We start from the raw sequence: 24,929 nt of genomic DNA on the forward strand, positions 1-24,929 counted from the left end.
AAGTCAAAAAGCTGGGGAAATACTATTAACAGGTTGTGGTCAACCAATACAGCATCTGCTCTGCGTCTCTTTACCTGACGTGCCCATGCAGAAGCTTAACCTTAAGGGTTAACCTGATGAAACAGTTTCTCTGCGTGCACATCCTGCTCACCGGCCCAACAGTGTAGAGTCACACACTCGGGTACAATCAGAAAAAATTGCCCTAGCGTAACATTTTCACTTCCACTGTTCAATTTAGTCACATAAAACAACAGTGAATATGATCCAGAACTCATCCAAACATTCAGCTCTATAACACATTAATATACCCAGTTTGATATTCCATAGGAAGTAAAACTGACACCTTTGATACACTGCCAACCTAAATGCAAGGCATAATTGAAATCGTCTGACCTATTTCAACCCCAGTATTCATAAAGAGGTTATTTTCAGTATGGTTATGTGTGACTCCAAACCATAGTAGATTGGCTACAAACTAGTAATTAGCCTGTGGCACTCTAGTGACAGTTAAGCTGCTTATTAGCCAGCTGGAGATTAACCAGAGAGTCCCCACTTCAGTGGTCCACACACACACGCACACACACACACACACACACACACACACACACACACACACACACACACACACCACACACACACACCACACCACACACATCACACACCACACACACAAACCCCACACACACACACACACACACACACACACACACACACACAACACACACAACGTCCATGTGATGCTTAGTGAAGTAGGAACAGTCTGTAAAGCATTACCAAGCTCATTCAACTTCAATATGATTAAAATGATTTGTTTCATTAACCAATACAGAGTAGTACAGTACAGAGTAGTACAGTACAGAGTAGTACAGTACAGTGTAATACAGTAAAGTACAGTACAGGGTTTGTCTCTGCATGCTTAAATGTAAGGGGGACCAATCTGACCACCTAGTCAGGCTGCATGAGCTGGGGACAAAGTGTTACTGGAGAATTAGTCTATATTGACGACGATTCATTTGGGGATTGTGCAGGTGCCGCCCGTAGATCTGCTGGATGTCCCTCATTATCACTTCACTCTTTCTCTTTAATGGCATTCTAACCTCTGGTGGATTTCTGAGGACTATGGTTACCTGGTCCTCAGATCTCTGCAGGGTAAATCCAGACAGCTAGCTAGACTATCTGTCCAATCTGAGGACTATGGTTACCTGGTCCTCAGATCTCTGCAGGGTAAATCCAGACAGCTAGCTAGACTATCTGTCCAATCTGAGGACTATGGTTACCTGGTCCTCAGATCTCTGCAGGGTAAATCCAGACAGCTAGCTAGAATATCTGTCCAATCTGAGTTTTCTGTTGACGACTAAAACTACTTCTGACTGTACGCGTTCCGCCAAAACAAGTTTCCTTCCTGAAACTATTTAGCAGAGACTCTGTGAGTAGGTTGAATCTGGTCTCCAGCTGATATCTCTCCATTAGTCCATGTATTGGACACATGACACATGTTTGTGCTTTTAATAACAGAGTGTAAATTGTAATTTCAGTCAATAAAGAGTATAAATTAAATGATGTTTAAATTACATGTACCCAAGTGTTGGTAGTTCAGGGAAAGAATGTGTCATCAAGTTACAGATGCCCCTGTAACTTATGGGATAAGATGCAGACCATCACCGCAACGTCCATGGTTTGAATCTGGTCGGGGACCTTTCATCTCTCTCTCCATTACGTCTTCATCTATCTTAGGAATACAATGCCTGCGTGGCTGTACACAATGGAAAATGATACTTGGACAAGCAACACACGTTTTTTTTGTTTGTATAGTCGCTTTCCAGTTAAACAAAAGCTTATAGGATGAGAGATGAATATTGAGTAACTCCATAAAGAAGTAAGTGTGGTGCATTGTGTAAACTTCCCCAAATCCAATACAGAGCCGCTCACAGCCCCTAGCGTTAGCTTATACTCTTACATGGTAACAGCCTGGACTGGCTCCAACACAGTAGGGCTCTTGGCCTGGAAGTAACGCTAGTACTACTTTTAGGTAGTGTCATGTCAGCAGCTAATGTTAGAGCAGATAAACACACTTCTGAATGCATTCCTTCGAGTTTTGGTCCTGGAGACCTGGACGTACTTGGACCTATTGTAGCAGGAACTTTATCACAGAGGCAATTACTTTGTTAGGTGTCTAAAAACCTTTCTGTCTGCAAACAGATTTTGTCACCGTTATGGCTGCGATAGCTTCACAACCATACAAAATGCAGTCACAAAACTTCACTTAAAGAAGGCCGTGATAGAAGATGGGTGTGGTCCAAGCAAGGACACTGAAAGTAGGGGGGAACAAGGTACCATGTTTCCCTTATTTAACGCCCCAGGCCTTATTGGGGCGTCACGGCTAGTGTGATTTAATCGCAAGATGGCCCCAGTTTGGGTTATCAAAATGCTGGAATTAGAACTAGAACCCCATGCATCTCTACAGTATGATATGAGGGGTTGTTTGATAGCGCCAGATCTTTCTACATTAGTATGTAGACCAGAGAGGTTTTAGACTGAGGCACACACCTGCACACCAGTGTATGTGTGAAATTCTAAAAGTGAAGCAGGTCTTTGTGGAGCTTTGTTAACATTCCCTGGATAAGGTTATTTTTAACCTTATCCAGGGAATGTGAACAGGAATAGGAAACAGGTCACACAGGCAACCAGATAGAAAGGCTTAAAGCACTGTTCTTGATTGTCTGCTGGTCCCTGCTGTACATAATTGCACTTTTTACATTTTGGTTTTCCTATCATTTTTAACATTAGTAAGTAGTTTTAAAGGTGCTGATAGGTGGATTCATCTGGGTTTTTCCTGGCTTAGAATGGGCCATTGGAGGACACATATTGGGTGGCGGGTGTGGGGGTCCTCCCCCAGGAAATTCATCAGCATCAAACACTTATTTTCCTGCATTCTGAAACATTTTTAGATACCAATTTATGGTAAAAACATCTTTTTTATGTCAAGGAAAACACAAAATTCTGGTGGCATTTAACAGTTATTTTAAATATAAAAATATAATGGAATATAATGCCGTAAGGGGGCTTTTAGATCTGGGACCTGGGCACAATTTTACCCCCCCAAGTAATAAAAGGGCGTGCGTGCGTGCGTGCGTGCGTGCGTGCGTGCGTGCGTGTGTGCCGCTGTGCCAGCCTCCATGAATCTGACATATTTCTATATTCCTCTGTTTATGGAATCCTCCCCTGCTATTTGCTCTCTCTTTCTGAATCACTCCCCCTTTCACTGACTGCTGACAGCTTGTCCTGTAGATAATAAAAGTTTTCCTACATTGACATTTGTGTATATCCATGAACATGTAATAACTGTAAAAAAAGGCTGTTTCTACTCACAATGTTTTAAAGGACTTGCTGTAAATGTGTGATGTCCGTACAGAACCGTACAGAAGCAGCATCATGACCTCATCCTACACAGACTTCTGGCAATTCTTTTACAATTAATTGAAGTGAATCTTGGAAATTGAAACAAGCGTGTAATAGAAGGTTTGTATATTTCCTAATGTGCGTCATGTGCAGTCAGAGATCCATGTTTTTCTATCTTACTCTTGAAAGACTACCATAATGAGAAAGATAGATTGCAACAGCCTCCCCAAAACACTGTACCAGTGGTTTTACATCCAGTACCTTTCTTCTGAAATGGTACGTACTTGACGTGTTACATAGTGTTTACACTATGAAAGAATAACTTGTAGAAACATGAAAGTTGCTTACAAAGATAATCCATCACAGTCACTTTTGAGAACGTCCCAGTGGTACATTAAAGGATCAGGGAAAGTATTGCATTAAATAGTTACTGTACTACGCAGTATGTTACCAAGCCCAGTTACAGGAACGGACAATAAGCAAACATGGCAGTTGGAAAAAGGACAACGTGAAGTTGGTTGTTTCTTGGATTTAAAATACTGCTGGAGTTTTAGGACTTGGAGGCAATTTAAACGCACCAGCAGAGTGAGGTCTCAACAGTATCATCTTGTGGTGAGCAGAGACAGTGTTAAGTTGGGCAAAAACACACCGTTACTGCAAATACTCCACTGTGATAGACTGGCTATCTGCAGCTCTGAACAGTTCTAATTTGATCTATTGCACTAAATGAACAAAAACTAGTGGCTCTCTTGTAAGTAGGAAACTGACTTTAAATGAATGATATATATTTTAGAAAAATAACTTCTTAGTTTTTTAAGTCAAGGACCCCTTAACTGAAAGAGAGACAGAGCAGGGACCCCCTACATACAGTACATTGTATAAGATGAAGTTGCATATTAAACTGGGCCTACAATAACATGTAGGGCGGCATAAAGCCTTCATACATACCCTTTTTTTGCATTGAATACTAAGCTATTAAAATAGCCTCATAATTCTTCTGGCCGCATTTAAACAATCCATGAAATGAACTATTGATGCTCACATTGACTTTAAATTAGTTTGGCTTAGGAGGTGCTCAACACAGCTTGGGTGCTGTGCCTAAGCCTTGTAGTATACTGGGAGGGAAAAGCCTGACTTATTCTGGCAAATTGGGTTCAGGTTGAAGTTGGGAAACGCTAAATTAGAATTACTTGAGGTCACGAAACCTCTATTTTACACATGCAGGAAGTCATAGGAAAAATGCATGATTTCCCCACATGGCACCTAAATCCGAATGGTGCATCTGAGTTACAATATGATGAGATGAGGAATACCTTTTTATAGAAGAATAGGAAAAGAAGAAAATTTTGTCTTAAACCAGTAGTGATGTACTTGCATGTTCATTGAAACCATTTTTGCTTGCTGTAATCATTCCTCGTTCATATTTATGTGGTCTGGCTCAACGGTTGCTGGGATAAAGCCTGACAGACTCACCGGATGTCCCTCTTTTTCCGCTGTCTATCTTGCCAGGGCCTCGTTGCTGCATCCGGACGCTGCCCAGGACAGTTGTGACAGGAGAGAAATACAAACAAGCCAGAGTGTTTTTTCCCCCCCTATCCCAGTCTAGATAAGTGGTGTAGCCAGACTAATGTTAATCTGAGGCTTCAGCAGTTTACATGTAGAACATTGCAGCAGAGCTTTAAGATCCACCAATGGAAATAGTGAAGGCCATAAAATCTCTGGAGGGGGAAGATTGAGGAGACCAAGCAGCATACCTGGTCTAGAAATATTACAGGAATGGAAAGAATGTGGCCTTCTTTCAGCTGTGTGTGTGTGTGTGTGTGTGTGTGTGTGTGTGTGTGCGGTGTGTATGTGGTGTGTGTGTGTGTGGTGTGTGTGTGTGTGTGTGTGTGTGTGTGTGTGTGTGTGTGTGTGTGTGTGTGTGTGACTAAGCAGAAAAGTGGTGAAATCAATTAAGGTGAAGACAAGTTTAATTTAAAGCAGAGGTGTGTGTGTGTGGTGGGGGGGTGTAGGAGTTGTGCCAGCGTTGCTCTAAACCCAAAGAACAACATTTTAAATTACTGTTCCAACCTCAGTCAGCAGACTCCCAACAGGCATGCACACCGGCCACTAACAGGCTCCATGTGAAAAGCCTAGTGCGAAACAAAAGTAGCAGGAAATGATCTCTTTGAATTCAAAAAATCTTCCATTGCCAGACATATCTCCACAGCACTGTGGAGTAAGGTACGGCTACACCCACACACTTTCTGGGATGGGAGAAAAAAACACTCTGGGTTATTTGCACAATCATCTTGTCCACCGTCAGACAGACGGACTTACATTGTTATACTAGTGACAACATTATGGAAGGGATCCCTACAGAGATAGACCTTTTAGTTAAAGAGTAAGATCCTTTTAGTTTAACATGAAACAGAAATCACCATCACCAAACCCACCAGACTCCATGTAGGTAGTTGTATTTATGTTTGTGTCATGCTAAACAATTGGCCCATCCTATAAGGATTACAAGACCACACTATTTAACGTGTAAATAATCACTACTTTTTAGCAATGTATAGAGCGCAGCATACCCCACCAACTCGCATGTAATATAATAACTACTTTAGTATGTTAGTAGCGCAGCATATCTACCACTCAATCCATGTATAATATCACTACTTTTATGCATGTATAGAGCAAATACTCCCCATCCGGTCACACCCATGTCATAATCTTCTACGTTTAGCGTGTAGAAGCAAGCAGAGCACACCAATACTCCAATGTATAAATCACTACTTTTATGCGTGTATAGAGCACATATCTCACACCAGACTCCATGGTAAATAATCCCTACTTTTAGCCGTGTTATAGGCTGCATAGTCTACACCAGGCATATCCAGTTAAATGAATCACACTTTGTACGCCCTGTATTAGCGGCCAGAGATATGCTCCACCAGACTCCATGTAAATAATCACTACTTTTAGCCTGTATAGAGCCAGCATATCTCCACAGTTAATTAAGGGGTGATTGTTGGACCATTGGAAAAGAACAAAGACGGCCTTTTTGAAGTTTTATTTAGTTTCTGTCCACTTTGAATAAAGTGTATTTTACAATGATAAAAGTAGTGATTATTTACATGGAGTCTGGGTTCAGTGATGGTGATTTTGGGGCTGTTTCATGTTAAACTAAAAGGATCTTCCACTTTAACTTAAAGGTTTATCTCTGTAGGGATCCATGTGATATTGTTGTCTGACACTTAGAATAGTAATCTGAGTCTGTCAGCTGCAACAACACAACTTTTAGTGGACGGAAATTGAAGGTGCGCAATTGCCCATTAACGTTGCATTGAAGCTTTTTTCACTTGACACAAAAAACATGGGAAAATATGGTCCAGGTTGAAAAATCCTGAAGTTACCCTTTAAAGCTGTGAATGATGGATCACCCTGGCAGCAGCTGCTGTATACACAGTGCCTCAAGTCTCAATGTCCAAATCTATTGAGACAAAAACAATCCTAATTACAGTCTTGTGTGTGGGTCCAAGTGTGAGATGGAGAGATAACCCTTGAATATCTTATTTGTTTGTGTGTCAGATGCTTCTATTGTGTGTGAGAAGGTTAAATAGCAGCTGTTCTTCACAGATAAAGACTGAGCTGTCACTCCTGTCCACAGCAGGCTGTCTTACCAGCTGTGGCTTTTTTTTTTGGCCATGGAAATAGGGCAATGATTCGAGCATTCTAGAAAATCCTTCAAACACCATTTTAAAATAGGTATATTTACAAGAGAAATATGTTTGCTTTTGCTGAAAATGTTGTACATTAAAAGATTGTGTTGATGGAGCCAGTGACAGACTGCAATTAAAAAAAAAAAAAAACTAAAAAAACGGCCCTGGCATTTGCAGCACACCGGCCCTATTTTCCAATCGCACCAACAAACGTTGACATATAAAGCAACCAAACGACATACAAATAAAAGACAATGCAGAAATTCAGAACACGCACTTATCCCCTGTGTTGTCCGTCTGTGTTAAGTATAAACTATCACCCAACTCTGTTACATCCTCTGAGCTTTAACTTCATTCCAACGTATTAACACTAAAGTTTAACACTTATTTTTGCATAAAATGGTCAATAAACCTAATTCATATTAAATTTGACCTAATAGGTGAGTTAAAAAAGGTGTGTTGAGACATGATACGCTCCACCATGTGTACATTCACCACAAAAATACAAAAGCTCGACGTTAAAGCACAGTACACAATACAATGGCCACACGCATGCATGCCTAAAATAACTTAAACCAAGACAAGTTGTTGTTGTTGTTGTAAGGTATTTTGTTGTGTTATCTCAGTAAAAGGTTAGGAGGAAGTTAAGCCATAGAGCTTTTACTGTGATGGGAAAAATGGAAGTGCTAAATGTTGTGATGAGTGGCCGTTGACCGTATTATTTTTGTAAAGAGACGAGCCGTCTAGGTTCCGACATTGGAAGTGTGTGTATTTTTAAGATTATTTTTTGGGGGCTTTTCCTATTTATTATAGTGACAGTGGATAGACAGGAAAGGGGGAGAGAGATGGGGGGGGTGACACACAGCAAAGAGCTGCAGGTCGGATTCGAACCCGTGCCACTGCGTCATTATTAGATTGTTTACCATATATGTGACTATAATTGTATATCACGATTTGGAATCCCAGAGAAATATGTAATTCCGAGTCCATTACATTTGGTCGCCCGTAGATGGCGTCATATCCCCTTTGTGTGCGTCAGCTGTTGTGGGGTCTGCTAGAAACGCTCATAAATTTACTTTTTTAACAGTTTTGAGCCACATTGTTACAATATACTTTTAGGATCTTGGTTGTTTCTTGAACTTGGATAAGAACTTTTCAGTCACTATCCAGTTATTGGATGTCTGTATATTCTCTATCTATTTTCTTTTATTGAGAAACTGCTTTATTCAGTGTTTTTACAGGTTTGAGTCACCAGGTACGTATATCTATTTTGGAGAAGATCATAATTAGGTTATAATTAGCTGCTGGAGTTGGAGCTAGTTTGAACTACTATATTAACTGTTAGCTAGTCTAGTACAGTGGTTCCCAACCTAGGGCTTGGCTCACAAGATGAATCTGATTGTATTGATTCCAACAGGAGAACGTGAACACAGATTATGACTGATTCATTGCCCCAAGTCATCAAAAATAGTAAATATTGGACCCATTTGTCACAAGCCACATATCTCCAGAACGGTCTGACACTAAAATGGCATTTTTCCGACAGAAAGTTAGCTTTGTTCCAGACCTGATTCTGTCTCAGGAACAAACTTAGCATTAGAGGTAGCATTCACCAACGTTAGTTGATGTTCGCAAATGCAACAGATAACTTATTTTCTAAATACTAAATATGACATCTATACGGATGCCCCAAAAGGCAAGGTGGCAAAAAGTTATTTTCGGGCATTGTAGGCCATAACCAAAGTTTAACTCAACTTGAGTAAAAGTTGAACTCTTACCTACGATAAACTATTTCATATATACCAGTTAACGATGCCCAAAGAAACAATTTTTTCCCATTTTGCCTATGAGGGCTTCCGTACATTTAGCAGTGTGAATATGTTTGCAAAGTAAAATAAAAATAGATTCATCATCCATCCACACAATGTTCACTACACTTACAAACAAAGCCACGCCCGTTTAGGAGACAGGAAGTCTGTAGTGTAGTCATACCATACCGGTATCTGTAGTTCTACAGATCCTCTGGCCAGGGTGAGGTGTGGTCAGCTGTCCAAGACCACTTGTTTTGATTCTACCTCTACTTCTTCTACTCTGTCTACTGGCTGGTTACGGCCATGGATAGCCTATAGCGCCATCTTCTGACCAAACTAGGCTGTAGCCCAGTGTGTGTGTTTTTTTTTGTCATTCCAAAAAGTAATTCCCTTGACAATTGAATGGAAACACAGCTGGGCTTTATCTGTGCCTGCACAAAAATAGGACTGTTAGGCGACATTTACATCACTACGTTTTGGTTTAAAAAGGAATATCTCCTGCTACGTTTCCCTTCTCATTCCCCCTGCTCTGGTGTTTCCCCCTCTCATTCCCCCTGCTCTGGTGTTTCCCCCTCTAGTTCCCCTGCTCTGGTGTTTCCCCCGCCATTCTCCTTCTGGTGTTTTCCCCCTCTCATTCCTCCTACTCTGGTGTTTCCCCCTCTCATTCCCCCTGCTCTTTCCGAGCCCCTAAACCGGAGACATTTGGAAACACTTCTGCGGGTTGTGTTGCCGTCTTAACGGCTGCAAACTGAGACCTTTGGAGACACCGACGCCAAGGTTTCTTCTCCTGATTGGGTCTTATTGGTCACAACGTCTCATTCTCTGAGACTTAAACGACTCTAACGTTTATGCCCAGTATACCAGAATGTAGATGAGATGTGAGGTTTGGTTGTGTTGGTTTAAACGGAGAGAAGTTCTTTTACTGGAGATAAAAACACTTAAAAGCACAGAGATTAGCGGTGTAAATGTAGCCTCAGTTTTTAGGCTTCTCAATTATGTCCCCGAGGTTTCTTCCTCATAAATAAACCTTTTGTAAATAATTTGTCACTAAGTTCCCACAAACTATTTAAAGCAGCACAAGTAGGGTTGTTTAAAAAAATGATATGAGGCTGTGGTGTGGAGATGTGTTGTGTGCGTGTGTGTGTGTGTGTTGTGTGTGGTGTGGTGTGTGGGGGTGTGTGTTGTGTGTGTGGTGTGTGTGTGTGTGTGTTGTGTGTGTGTGTGTGTGTGTGTGTGTGTGTGGTGGTGTGTGTGGTGTGTTTGTGTGTGTGTGTGTGTGTGTGTGTGTGTGTGTGTGTGTGTGTGTGTGTGTGGTCTGAAACAATATGTCCAGCAGGGAGAAGGAGGGGCAGGAAAAACCGTTGATGTCAGCAGGGAAGAAGAAGAGGAGGGAGGACCGCCTTGCTTTTTCCTTTTTCCTCCCCCTCCCTCTTCCCCCGCTCCTCCACCGCCTCCTCTTATCAGTGTGTGTTAGTGAGAGAAAAAGAGGATCAGTAGGTGAGTGGACGAAGGATTAACAACTGTGACAGTGGATATGGGGGAAGAGAAAAAGGCAAATAGACCGGGATAGAGAGAAAAAGGAACCAGATTGAGAGTGAGCGGGCAAAGGAGGAAAGGAAAAGTGAAAGATCCAAAAGTACAGCAACTAAGAGTCCACTTGGAGCGAGGTCTGAGCGGTTGTATCTGGAATTGGGTGGACCTGTCGCTAGAAATACTTGCCAACATCCACCAGGACTGCTACCATGTACAGTGGATATGGAGGTAGGAACCAGTGTCATGCAGCTCCTCTCTAATCATTTACTACTGGATGAAACCAACTTTTTTTTTAGTTGCTGGTTAACAGGTTTGTAACTTATTATGAGGGGACAGGGCTGTTGCTGTTGTATGAGGCTGGAGAGCTGTTGAGAGACCAAACCTGGGACTTGTTTAGAACAACATTTGATTGTTAAAGTTGTAAGAGTTGAACACAGCAACATGCATTCGGTCTTAAATGCATTTTCCTTTTTTTAAATACCAACTTGAATTAATCGGTGATGTCGAAACCAGTGTTTCTCCTACTAGTGAATAATCGGCTTTAAAGGTCGCGGTGCTGCTGCCACCACATGCTGGATCAAGCACAGGGCTATAGAAACTAACGACTACTTTCAGTGTTGATTAATCTGTTGATTATTTTCTCGATTAATCCATTATTTGTTCTGTCCCAAAGACCAAGATGACATCCTCAAATGTCTTGTTTTATCCACAACTCAAAGATATTCAGTTGACTGTCCTAAAGGAGAGAAGAAATTAGAACATAATGACATTTAACAAGCTAGAGTGAAGGAATTCTTTCTTAAAATCTAACTAGAGCTGATTTCAGGGCTGGTTTTGAACCTAGTTCTGCTCTGGATGTGGTGTGAATATCCAGATCTGCTTAACTGACTTTAAAGGGGAGATCCATGTTTATTCATGTCTGTCTTGTTATAATACTCACATACCAAGCTGTGCAGTATATTGAAGAAGTTTTTTGATTGTTCCTGCTGTCCACATACTGACAGGGTAAACAAAAACGAAAATAAGCAATGAGATATGTTTCTTAGTAAAACTGAAACTAAATGAAAACTGAAACCTTTAAAATTTTTTGAAAGGAATGTAAATCAGGTCAGTTTCTTTTGTAACTTTAATATTTTACGACTGAATTAAGGAGACGTTCATTTCCGTCAACTCGAGTGACATTAAAACACAGAAATTGCAACATGGCATCATGACCAAGTAGCGTGTTATCTGTTCACGTTGTAAGCTATCCGCGTGTATGTCTACGCTGTACACACACACATACACATCACTTGGCGTGTCATCGCCAATTGCCGTGTGTTCACCACCAACCCCTGTCATACGAATTGGCGTGTCATACATACGCCATTTCATGAGATCCGTCTGGACATTAAACAAACTCAACATACCAGAAGATGGCGCTGTGACGCAATTGCTTTACGTCGGACACTAAAGAAGCACAAAGATTTAAAAAATTAAACAGTAAGCCATTTCTATAGAACCAGGTACTTTGTATGGATATGTAGTGACATACGCCTCAGACATCAAAATTATATACAGTATAAACTAAAAACTGAACCTTTCTAGTAAACTAAAACTAGCAGGCACACTCTAGCTAAAAATCAAACAGTTCAAACCTTGCTAGAAATAGGCCTGCACGATTTTTTTTTTTTATGACTTTGATTCTCACTTAATTTTACGAGCCGACTGCATCCCAAACGCTGCTACTTACTCCTGTGAGTTTTAAACAGTCTGTATCAAATAGGCTCTGCGATGCTCTCCCTTCTCTTCATCGAGGCCTCTATGTCTACAGGCTCGTGGTGATGACCAGTGAGCTCTAAGTGCCAACAAAAAAAATCTGTTTTATACTGCCAATTTGTTTTGTTTTGTCATAGTTCATGTGTGCAATAAATATTGCACTTCGTGAGAAACAAATCATGGCAGAGTGATATAAGCTAAAAAAACTGGTGTGTGTGTGTGTGTGTGGGTGGGTGCTGTGTGGTGTGTGTGTGGTGTGGGTGTGTGTGGTGTGTGTGTGGGTGTGGTGTTGTGTGTGTGGGTGTGTGTGTGTGTGTGTGTGTTGTCGTGTGGGTTGTGTGTGTGTGTGTGTGTGTGTGTGTGTGTGTGGTTGTGACCCATGCTGTGTGTGCACCTACACCTTATAACGGTACGAAAAACCCCGAGAGGGAATATGTGCTAAAACAATGCAACTCTGGAAGGTCCTCATTAGATTTGTCTAAGACAGACTGCTGATGTTTCCCATCTTGCACACACATACCGATGTGTAGGGGGGGGGGATGGCACCATTTGGTCCTGGCACTTTGATAGAGTCAGTATACAGGAGAAAGCATTAAGGCATTGTAACCTCTCCTCTAACTCTTTTAATGGTCCATTTTGTCAATGCTATTATCTAGCAAGTTAGTTAATGTTTCATAAAGTCTGTTCTGTGTCATTAAAGACTAATCTTTGTTGCAGGGAAAAAAGGCAAGACAAATTTATTTACACAGTTTTTAAAGATTTATTTGGTAAAACATTAACACTACTCCGAAGCCAAACCCCGCATACTGGATGTAGTCAAGAAAAAAAGAATCTGTGTGGCATGAATGTTATCCTGATAGGAGTGAACACTGGAGTCCTTTTTATGAAAAACAAGTACAAATTCTCTGATTGCAATTTCTTAAATGTGAATATTTCTGAGTTTCTTCACTCCCCTGTGACAGCAAACTGAATATCTTCTTATCTGCAAATACAATAATTGTTAGTTGCAGCCCTAATATTATGCTTAAGTTGCCATGACAGCAAGTACAAATGGAGGAAGTGTTGAAAAGCAACAACAAATATATTCAGCAGGCTTCTTATTAAGAATGATTGAAAAAGAGGAATTGAGGTTTAAAGCCCTGAGTCTGTCAGCAGTCTGACTCTAAAGCTCTGATTTGTGTTGTTCTAGCAGTTTGGAAATGCATCATGAGTTGGTGGTCCTTCCTAACTTCTAGTTACCTACAACTAGTTTGAAACTAGTGATTTCATAGTAGGTATTCAGGTTTCACCAGTAAAGGTTCTGACACACCCACCCCACGGCCGACTGTCTGAAGAGGCAGTCGGACTGATCCGTCGGCCCCCCCGAGTGCCTTGGAACACACCGAAGCAACGTCGACTCTGGTGTATGTTCCACACGGGCTCAAGGTGTAACACGTCTACAACAGCAGGCGGTGCTAATCTGTATTGTCGCCCAAAAAATGAAAACCGGAAATGACGGAACATCTCGCTAGACCTTGTAAACACAGAGCACGCTGTTGTCAGTCATCGTTTTCATCAGAGACTGGTGACAGTAGTCAAGACTGTTGATAGTAGTAGAAGACAAGACTGTGTATAGTAGTAGAAGTCAAGGCTGTTGAGAGTAGTAGTAGTAGCCAAGACTGTTGATAGTAGTAGTAGTAGTAGTAGTAGTAGTAGTAGTAGTAGTAGTCAAGGCTGTTGATAGTAGTCAAGTTGGTTGTCATTAGACGCTGAACGGAAGAACATACGATGGCGAGTACAAGATACTGGCCTTGTCAGCTCCGGTTTTCTCGTGCATTGATTCGCTAGTTAAGGGCTAGCGCTCATTGAGTCAGACTGCCCACTGGCCAATCCAACAAGTCCAATCGGCCCACATGGATGCCGACAGCCCTTCCGACTGACGAAGGCACGTAACACACCGAACAGACTCGAGGCACTGACCTCGCCAGACCGTCTGATGGCCGATAATCAGATTTGTGTGTCGGAGCCTTAAAACTTAAGTAGGGCCTTATTTATGTGTAAATGGGATGTGAGGATTGAGGAAACATCTGTATGGCTATGTAAACAGGATGTCACTGCAGCATCCCAAGTTTGACAGAAAAAAGGATGCATGAAACTTCACTGCCAACAGTTTGGCATAGATATGTTTTTGAGTTTATGTGTAGTTCAGAGTGGTGGACGCTCCTCGTCATCAGATGAAAATGACGGGTCATTGATCTCTCCCCGATCCTATTCTCCATCCCTCCTAGCCTAGCTTGCCCGAGCTTCTAAGGATGCAGCCGCCTTGTCAAATGACATGTAAACAATGTGCGTTGCTAGGCTACGTGGCCGTGGTCTGACTACAGCACCGTGGCTTTTATAAGGGAGATAAAGTCATAGACATTTATACTAATGATGTGAGAGGACGGCTGGAACGCTCGCTCTGTGTGAAATATTGCAGCAGATAGGATTACATAGTTAGTAGTTGAAGGTCACCCCCCCCCCCGCAATAAAGACGCCATGGAGACCTAGTAGCCTAATTATGTTGTTGTGTTTTTACTTTTTATAAATGTGATGCTGGAACAAGGGGCAGAAAATACAACTGAGGAGGCAAAGCCCCCTTTTGCCCCTCTCGGGGTGCTGGCGTGTCCTGTATGGTCACCTAACAAACACGAAGAGCGGGCTGCAGAGGTCTGCTAACTTCTCTCTAACTCCACTGTTTAGCTCCAACTGCACGTCTCTTGAAGCAGTTCATCAGATTGCAGCTCCCTGGAGACACAGCTTCATGAAACTTTTTCCACATATGCAGTAGTACTCCCCAACAGCTGTAAACACACTGCCCCCTTTAATACACTCTTTTCATCTCGCTCTTGGACAGAAAGCAGATACTTGCATTCCCCAAAATGTTGACGTATTCCATTAAGATTTTGGAATATCTGTCTACTGTCCAGGCAGCGTCTAGTTGGATTCTTTCAATAGAAACTTACAGTGTCTACTTGTATTGTTGTCAAACTTAATACTTGTTGCATGCTATTACTACAAAATCCGGCATGGCGCCTTGAAGTTTTTTTCAGACACTAGTATCCCTTTCCTGGAAGTTAGCAAGCATGTGTGTACAGTAAAGCTTTTGGGTTATTCCTGTGACTCAGTATAGCCATAAACTGCACTATTCCTATTTCCTGACCCTGCCCTCCTTGCAGGATGTTACTCCCTACTGGGTTTCCTTTTCCTAAAGACAGTAATATGAGGGAGGAAAGGACCGGAGTTATGAAACTGAACTATTAACTTCAGATGAAGCATTAACGATCCCAGGAGGAATACTAGGGACTGACCTTTTGTTCACCTAGCTTAATATGTTGTGTTGTCAGTGGCCACATTTCACTGTAACGCCTGTGTGCTGCCAGCCAGAGACAGGAGTCTGTCTCTTTCTCCCTCTCTCTTCTCTCTCTCTCAGTTTGACAATTTGGCCGTTGCGATCTTGTTTTTTTGCTGATTTTTGGACGAGAGGGTGAAGCTGAGGAGGATGACTCTGCCATGCCATTGTTGTATATGCTTGCAATGGTGCTGCAAGAGGGAACATGGAGTTTTACCGGCCTCCGGTGTATTGGTGCCATCCATCTGCATGTACGGCAGACTTTCCCTTAAGTTACAGCTAATGCTAGTGTAAGCTAGCTAGCTTTGTCGACAGGACACTAAACACAATGTTCAGTGAAAACACACAAGTGAGAGGGTCAAAGTTGAAGATGAAAACATGGACAAAAACGATTTTAACGTCTGTATATCATTTTTAATGCAATGTCTATTTTAATGCACACAGTGTTGGTTAGTATTACTGAGCTTTTCTCCTGATTGACAGGTTCTAAAGCATCCCCTGCTTTATCGCCTATTTTAAAATAAATGGGAGCATCATTTACTAAATGAACATCATGCTGTATTGAAGAAGACTTGAAACTGACGATCAAGGCCAAAAACTCATTATGAAAATGTTCACTGAGGTAATAAATCAAGTGATAAGTAGGCTTATTTTCTCACAGACCGCTATAGAAACTGACTTCTTTTTGGAGTCTGTGGAGTCGCCCACTGCTGGAAAGGAGAGAGAAGGCAGCTTTAAGGCTTTATAGGAAGAAATGAATGTCCCTCACTTAAACATACAAACCCTTATCTGACCTCATCTTCATACAATAACCATCTCAAGACATAAAGTATTTCCAAACAATATTATTTTGTTAGTTGAGTCGCTGTTCTTTCTTCTATTTTGTGTAATTCTACACTGTAACACATACCTCTCCAGTACTATCACTCACTAGAAAAGGTCAAGGATTTCCATATACGCCTTTACAAAAGTGCAAGAATTACATTATATTACATTTCATTTAGCTGATGCTTTATCCAAAGCAACTTCCAATTAAGTGCTTTCATCCCTGAAGGTGCAAACTCTGGGTAGCAAGAACTATATCCTGCCTCAGTACACATCTCATCTCTCTAGTAAGTGCAAGTACATTTTTCTCTCTCTCCATCATCATCATCATCATCATCATCATCATCATCATCATCATTGTCCAAGGTGCAGTCAGAAGAGATGTGGTGGATGATGTGTAGGCTTTCAGCCATCCTGATGTCATAACGGAGCTCATTCTACCGTTTAGGAGCCAGGACAGATTCCGTTGTCCCTCGCTGTGAGGGGTCAGCAGGCAGGTTGGCCGATGCAGAGCGGAGTGGGCGGGTTGGGGTGTAGGGTTTTGACCATGTCCTGGAGCGCTGTAGTGTGAGAGAACTTGGGGAGGTTGAAGACCAGTCGATCTGCTGCATTCAAAAAAAGATGGGGGGGGCCGGTTGGCACATCCAGGCCGGCCAACCAGGACCGAGTTGCAGTAGTCTAGATGACAAGAGCCTGAACCAGAATCTGAGCTGCCTTCTGCATTAGAAGAGGACGTATCATTCTGATATTATGCAGCATGTATCTACACGATCAGGTTGTTGCAGCAAAGTTGGCAGTGAAGGAGAGTTGGTCGTCAAGTAGTCTGGTTGGAGACCACCACAGAGTTGTCAGCTGTGGTAGTCCCCTGTGGTAGATAGTTTTGTAGACAGAACTTTTCACACTTTCGATCATACATTCAACCCGTCTGTGTTGCGAGTCTCTCAACACAGTTGATTTGTGTTCATTGCCTTCCCAAATTTGAAATTAACTAATTTAAAACACCAAAGTAGTTTAAAACAAAGGCAAATTTAAACTACACTCTTTCAGTGTTTTGGTAAGCCATCCCCTGAAGCTACTGCCGCTTCGAGTGGCACCGCAGCAGACAGTTACGTTACAGAAAAATGGGCCAGAGGTGGTAATGTTACAAAAAATCTATGGAGTGGTCGCTCTGGGATGGACGAGTATGATGCTGGGAGTGACAAATCACAGTATACGCACAAAATACACTAGACTACACTACTGCCTAGTATTGAGAATCAGTGATTTAACAATGCCTCTGCAAAAATAATCATTAATGATCGGTCTAAAAGGTTAGTGTTTAATCATTAAAGCCTGCTAGACATTACACGTAGCCTACCACACTGTGTTACACACAACATCAACCAATGCTTGTGTGTTTTTAAGCCTGGACCGGCTTCATTTAACATGGAAATATGAGTATTGCATTTATTGAAAAGATTTTGTTATAGCAAAGCTATTAGTTTTTGGCAGATCCCAAACTATGACAGGTCTGCTGGATGCTTGTAGTATGATGGCAGGTTACAGATGTGTATGTTTTATTTTGTACCCTATCCTACCCTTTCCTGAACCCCACTCTATTATTTAGTTTTTAACATTTTTTTTTGTCTAGTTGGTGGGTTATGTTTTTGCTAGTTACTTTTTTTTACTGTTACTGACATTTTGACGGTGAAGTTATTGTTTTTGACATGAACTACTGTATATCCTACCTCAGTACATATCTAATGTCCCTATTGACCAATTTTAGTTATGTGTGTATCTTAACAAAAAAAAAAAAAAACAGTTACCAGATTTCTTTTACTTTCTAAATATGACTTACAAACTATTTGTGTACATTGCATTATCAGTTAGGACATTCTTGTAGCGGCTGTGGTCTGTTACAGATATGAGTATTGGATTTTTGTTTGATTAGCAAGTAAATGCACTCCCCTTTGGAGCATTTTGTATTTTAGAAAAGTTCCACTGGAATGTTTGATTGGACTCTTTAAACACTTTTAGCACAGCTGTGACAGGAAGGGCATTATTTTATTACAATTAATAGTGCTTAATAATGCATCACACCTTTTATAGCTGTTTCCATGACACCGGATGAAGCCTGCAGTAGTACAGCTGCACATTAGGCTCAGCAGTTTTATTAATATTTCTTAACACATGTGTGTTTTTCCGCTTGGCCACTGTGTGTGTGTGTGTGTGTGTGTGTGTGTGTGTGTGTGTGTGTGTGTGTGTGTGTGTGTGTGTGTGTGTGTGTGTGTGTGTGTGTGTGTGTGTGTGTGTGTGTGTGTGTGTGTGTGTGTGTGGTGTGTTGTGTGTGTGTGTGTGTGTGTGTGTGTGTGTGTGTGTGTGTGTGTGTTGAGCCAACGTCTCTGGAGTTGACATTCCCTATGTTACAGAAATACACACGTCCAATGTTCCCAGGGGTGCATTATGCGCACACACACACACACACACACAAAATGTGTGACGAAGAGACTCCTTCTAGTGGACATCAACAACATACTGACTGGTTTCCTATTCTTAGAAATTTACCAGCAGTGAGTCAAGAAAGGTTGTCCAGGGAGTGGTGCTAAAACAATGGTATATGGTCACAAAGTTCAAAAAGAAAATGTATGTGCTCTGCATATTACATGGCAATCTGCCTTATAATAATAATTACATCCTTTTTACCCAAAGCTGGGGTTTTGGGTACTACATACAGTACATCAAGAATTTTCTGTCCGAGTTTCTCTTGAGCTTAAATCTCCCTAGAAGTAGAATCAGGACGGAAAAATGACAAAAAATAGTTTGAGTATGCCAAGAGAAAATATATTTCAACATAATAAACAATAATCCGTCACAGTGATTTGAGTCCCAATTCAGATCTCAATCTTTAAACATGCACGTCAGCGTAACGTGTTACTTCACAAATGGTAGAAGCACTTTTTTATCATATGTTACAGTGCTAAAAACAGCAGATGATCATGTGACATGTGCTTTTTGTTTGGCGGATGCTTCTTTTTTAGGTGATGGGTCTAATTGTTTTTCTAGAATACTCCCCTGCTTCGTGCATTGGGCTACATGCAGCTCTTCTTTGATTTGTGATCTGAGATCATTATTTAGTTAAACAATAGCTGACGACATGATTATATAACAGCTCAGTGGCGTTGTTTGGCAGGTAATATTAGCACACACTAGCAGCTAGCACAGGCAAAACCTTCCCAAAGACGGTTAGGAAGGTTTAATATTTCAGTGAAAACATACTAATTATAGGGTATACTGAAAGGGATACTTTGCTGATATTAATCCAGCTCCAGGGTTTCCCCCTGTGTAGTGCAACCCTGACGGACCACAGGGCCTTAGTTGCCCCCCCAACAGGGTAAGCCACTGGGAATTGTCATGTATTTTTAAGACTTTTTTTTGTTTTCAAGATTATTTTTGGGGGGATTTAGGCCCTTATACTTATAGGGCAGCTGAAGACATAAAAGGGGAGATAGAGGGTGCTTTAGTGGATGCTGATGTTTGAGGTGATAAAGTTTGTGGACTTTTTCCGGCTCTGTAAGCAGTTTTGTTTTTTTGTTTTTGGGACAATTGATGTTTCATGTCAGAATTTAGGGAACAGTAGCTTAGACCTTTTTACGGATGTTCATACGTTTCATATATATGACATATGATTGGTCAGAGTTCAGGGATGTGTTTGACTATTAGTAGTGTATTAGTAATTTCTATCACCAAGCCCCAGTGTTTTAGTACAGGTTTAAAAGGTAATGATTTACCCTTTGGGGACTGTAAATATGCACAGCATTTGAGTGTGTTTGCTGGTGTGTGTGGGTGTGTGCGGGTGTGTGGTTGTGTGTGTGTTCGTTCCAGAATGGTCTGGGAGAGTGAGGCCAGAGAGCATCAAACAATAGGTGTGGTGTCATGGGAGGCTGAGTGTGTGGCACAGAGCCCAGTGTTTATGTGAGAGCATCAACAACAGAGGAGATGGTGTGACTGGATCCTGTTGTTATCATTCAGCAGGACGGGACCTCTGCTTGGATCAGGTAGGGAACACAAAACGCAGCACAGTTTGAAGGACATTTTCAGTTAGGTGGCTTTAGCTGAGCGACTTCTGGACAACGTGCATGTAGTTAAAGTTTGAATGGAGCTGCTGGATCACTAAGCTAAATGGGATATTAAATGATTAGCTCATGAGCGTCCAACAACGAGAGATGACATGGAGACAGGACAGCGGGGTGTGACGGGGAGACATGTGCAGACTACCACTGCCCTGTCTGAACCAGGACTGTGAAAGAGACATGGAGCTCCGTCAAGGTTGGTGTTGGACATCAGCGTTTAGGTTTGGGGTAGGGCTGCACAACATATCGCTTTTTATTGTCATCGCAAAATCAACTGCCACAATAAACACATCGCACAAGGCTTCGACATATCGCAATACACACTCTCAGATCTTTAGTTAGTTGAAAGAAAACTGTCATTTTTTTTTTTTTAGAGGTGCTATTTTTTATTCAATGAAATGTTAGAAATGATGTCCTAATGTTTGTTTTAAATTCATCAAGCAATCTGATATATATATATATATATATATATATATATATATGTATGTATGTATGTATGTATGTATGTATGTATATATGTATATATGTATGTGTATATATATATATATATGTATGTATATATGTGTATATATATATGTATATATATATATATATATATATATGTCTGTGTGTGTGTGTATGTATGTATGTATATTCTGCATCAGTGCTTTTACTTTTGATACTTTAAGATCATTTTCCTCATGATACTTAAGAAACATTTTCAATGACTTTTACTTGTAATAGAGTATTTTTACAGTGAGGAATTAGTACTTTTTATTCTTCCACCACTGGCCAAAACAAATCCTAACCATGCCAAAAACCAGATTAGCAAGTAAATCAGCCTCCCAGACTGCTGTGGTTTGAGAATGTTGTTCTTGTTTTAGGACACCTCCGAGGAGCTGACACCATCATTTTCAATGTCTTAAGATGAAGCTCCTTTATTGGCCAATATATGCTGGCATCGATAAAAGACTGACAACGGTATAAGTCTTGGACATAAGGGAAAATTGTTTCATAGAGACTTCTTACTGAGCTGAAACTGCCGTGTAACCAGACAGAGTTATCACTTATTATCTAGACTTTGTAATGGAGACGGTAAAATGCTGACAACACAACATGATGACTTAGCAGGAACTTAAAAAGGAAGTGACTGAATGTGGGAATTGGCCCAGTATGACCCAACCTTTCCACTTTGCTCTGTGTGTCCACTCTGTCAGACTCGGTTTGTCTCTCTGCTACGCGTTGTCTTCTTTTATCTCACACTCCCCTTCGGCTTTCTGGGCTCTGTGTGGGTACTTTAACTAGGTTAGGTCAACAAATGGAGTCCCACAGCGTGCCAACACACACACACACACACACACACACACACACACACACACACACACACACACACACACATTGATTTTCAAGGGTGGAAGTAAGTAATTAGTTTACCTTTTGTGTTACTGATTTCAGAGGATTTCTGAATCTTCCAGTTTAGAGTACAATTGAATTGTTCCTTTCTATTCAGAGTAAATCTTAAACACATTTGTACTTAAATGGCTGATGAAAGTTGTACAACAGCAATCACTATTGCCAAAGTACTCTCTCCATCCTTTTGTAATTTAGTTCAACTCCAGCAGAATTGACCTTTTTTTTCCTCTCCAGCCAGATGACTGCAGCCCTCAGGACTATCTCCCTTTGTTCAATTTCCTGTCAGGAGAGGCAGTTGCTTCTAACTTCCTGTAGGATTGTGACATTTCCCGTGCTGGGGGGGGGGGTGTTTGGCAATCGTCTTGCAAAGGCCTTTTCAGCTGTTTGAAGAAACAGGATACAGGACACTGGATAGGCCACAGTAGGAAAACACTGCTTTAGCTGACAGAAATGAAGCGCTGACTTAAAGCTGCAGTAGGGTTCTGAGAAAACGTGGACTTAGCCTAAAAATTTGAACGAGCACAACTTACAGGTCCCTCCCCCTTGCTCTCTCTGCGCTACAGCCCCCCCTCCACAGCTCCTCCCCCACAGCGGGCCTGCCGTGAACGCGCAGCTAGTAAGCAGGCCACCGATGCTTTCCACATCCTCATGGACAATACGGGGTTTACTCTGAGTAGGGTATAGCTTATATAAAAAATTGCTTATTTAAAATTTCTATTAAAGTTTTGTAAATTTTTTCAATGAAGGGTTTAAAATGATTTTTTATGTATCGCTCATTTGTGACAACAAAAGTAGCACTTTACACAATACATTACTGATTACCTTTTGGATCTAAACTTTCAGTAGGAATGATAATCATGAGAAAGCTCAATAAGCCAAGGAATACATCTTAGAAATATGTCTTTGGTTTTATTTGCATGGTAAAATAAATCAGCTTTTTCAGAAAAGTACTCCTGCACAAGGAAATACTGAACATTTTGATTTGGACTGAAGACGATTCCTTCACGTGCCTCTGTGTCCGGGCCATGTCTGACCTGTTGAAGGGCACAAAGAATTTGTGTCAGACATTTGATTTCAAATTACATCCTGAGGGGGAAGAAAACGTGTTTAAAATAATCAAAAGTAGAATTCTGCATTGCCAAACTCGACAGGGACAGCGCACAATTAAAGTTGTTTAACCATAGCTACATTTGTTGTGATTGACAAAAAAACATTTTGGCTTACTAATTGTGTATCGAAACAATATTGCTTATACGGAGGGTAAGGAGTTAGCAAGTAAAGTTAATCTTCACCTGCTACAACATTCCTGCTGTCCACAAGCTAACAAGCTAACTGTTAGACTTAGCAACAGCTACAGAGTAACTGAGATTTGCGCTATCACCAGTGTACTGAAAGTGTACTGTAACCATCGATATCTTAGTTGTGTAGTTCTTAAAAATGAAATAAATCAAGCGGATCTTACATGTCAAGCAGAAATGTGGCTAACGCTAGCTCTGAATCCGTGTGAATCCTTCTAGGAGGCGTAGCTCCCTCCACCTCTGAAAAGCCGCTTCGATGTTGACCCTCGCTTATTTGGGCTCGGTTAATTCTTAAGCTCGCTTTTTGTCATCGGTCTTCTTCTGTTTGCCGTCTTTGTTTTCTGAGCAGGTGTCACTCGAGAAATTGGCAGTTTTCCTGAAAAGTTATTTCTCCGCGATTAGCACAACTGCAGCACACTGGCATCTTGAGCTTGAACACGGCACGCCTGTGCGGGGAGGGGTATGAGCGGCGCGTACACGAGAGTGATTGACACTGCTAAGACAGTCCTCCTTGCTCTGATTGGCTGTTTCTGACCGGGAGCGTGTATTTCGCTAGTGGCAGTAAGAGGACAAAGGAGCCACAGGAGTCTGATTTTTTTCACAGATTATCTGTCTCATATTCTACTGTCAGGACATAGTGACAGTTTTAACAAATATGTAAAAAATACATTTTTACAAAAGTTACCTACTGAAGCTTTAAGCCGCAACAACAAAACACTGCTTCAGGATTAGCCATCTTAAGGTGATTTATAAACAGGTGACATAATGTATCCAGATATTAGCCATTTTAGTTTTGAATTGTAGCCATTATAACTGATGCGAAAAGGCTTCTGAATGATGGATTGTGGCAGCTTGTCATAGCAATAACACTTGCTGTATCAGCTATTATATTAGATTATTATACTCATGAACAGTTGCTTTCCAAAAGCCATCCAGACTCTAAATCTACACACACATACCAACCCTGCACCCAATTTATGCATTTTTATTTGTGTTTTTGGGGGGTGGCAGTAACTCAGTCCGTGGGGAGTTGGGTTGGGAACCGGAGGGTCGCTGACTCAGGTCCCCGTGTGCGTGCGTGCGTGCGTGCGTGCGTGCGTGTGTGTTTGTGTGTAATTCAGGCCTGTGTGTAGTGTGTTCTAACAGAGTATAAACATTTAAATTTCCCCACTGGGGATCAATAAAAAGTATACATTAAACCAATTAAGATTAATACAATCCATTTTACTGACCTGTGGAATAAATGTATATGTAATGATAACAAAGGCTCCTTATCTTATCCATACATGTTGTGGGGTGTGGTTTTGCCTGGGATTTCCCCCTCTCTGGTCTACATATCCCTGCCTCTGCTGAATTATTTTTATCCCCGGTGGGGATAAATGGATCACCAGGACGCCGGCTCCCAGCGGTTGTTTAGCCGCCAATAGGAGACCGTGAGCCGGCTGCAGGGCCCGCCAGATAACCGTCCTTTCAGGGGCCGTGGTAGTGGAGTTTAGCCAGAAAAAGTGAGGTGACGACAGTAAAGTTTAGGCACCAAAACAACAAGTTAAGTTAAAGAAAAATATTGTTACCCATAGAACCCATTTTCATTCACTTTCGAGCATCATTTAGTCCACTTCCTGACAACCTTGTCATGCTTTGTATGACATGCATGGTGGAGGCTGGGGGTGGAGCTGTGGTCAACTGCCACTTTGTTAATTTGAAAGCCATGACGTCTCTCTCTCATGGGTGGG

The 24,929-nt window shown here is 41.4% G+C and overlaps 1 protein-coding gene and 1 long non-coding RNA gene across 2 annotated transcripts in view; one reads left to right on the plus strand and one right to left on the minus strand.

Annotated features, from left to right (window-relative positions):
* Nucleotides 1-10,614: 10,614 nt before the first annotated feature.
* On the minus strand, nucleotides 10,615-17,517 carry LOC116694601 (uncharacterized). Its single transcript, XR_004333211.1, has 3 exons — nucleotides 17,416-17,517; nucleotides 11,514-11,519; nucleotides 10,615-10,625 (listed from the first exon to the last, which is right to left on the minus strand). It is a non-coding gene; the product is annotated as an uncharacterized LOC116694601 (long non-coding RNA).
* A 2,752-nt stretch (nucleotides 17,518-20,269) lies between these two features.
* Nucleotides 20,270-24,929, plus strand: part of ripor1 (RHO family interacting cell polarization regulator 1) — a gene marked incomplete in the record, with an annotated part of 32,518 nt that continues 27,858 nt past the window's right edge. Inside the window, 1 exon segment of the mRNA XM_032524297.1 lies at nucleotides 20,270-20,702. Coding sequence (XP_032380188.1) covers nucleotides 20,639-20,702 — 64 coding nt within the window.

Source organism: Etheostoma spectabile, chromosome 8 (genome assembly GCF_008692095.1).
Source record: "Etheostoma spectabile isolate EspeVRDwgs_2016 chromosome 8, UIUC_Espe_1.0, whole genome shotgun sequence".
Taxonomy (NCBI): Eukaryota; Metazoa; Chordata; class Actinopteri; order Perciformes; family Percidae; genus Etheostoma; species Etheostoma spectabile.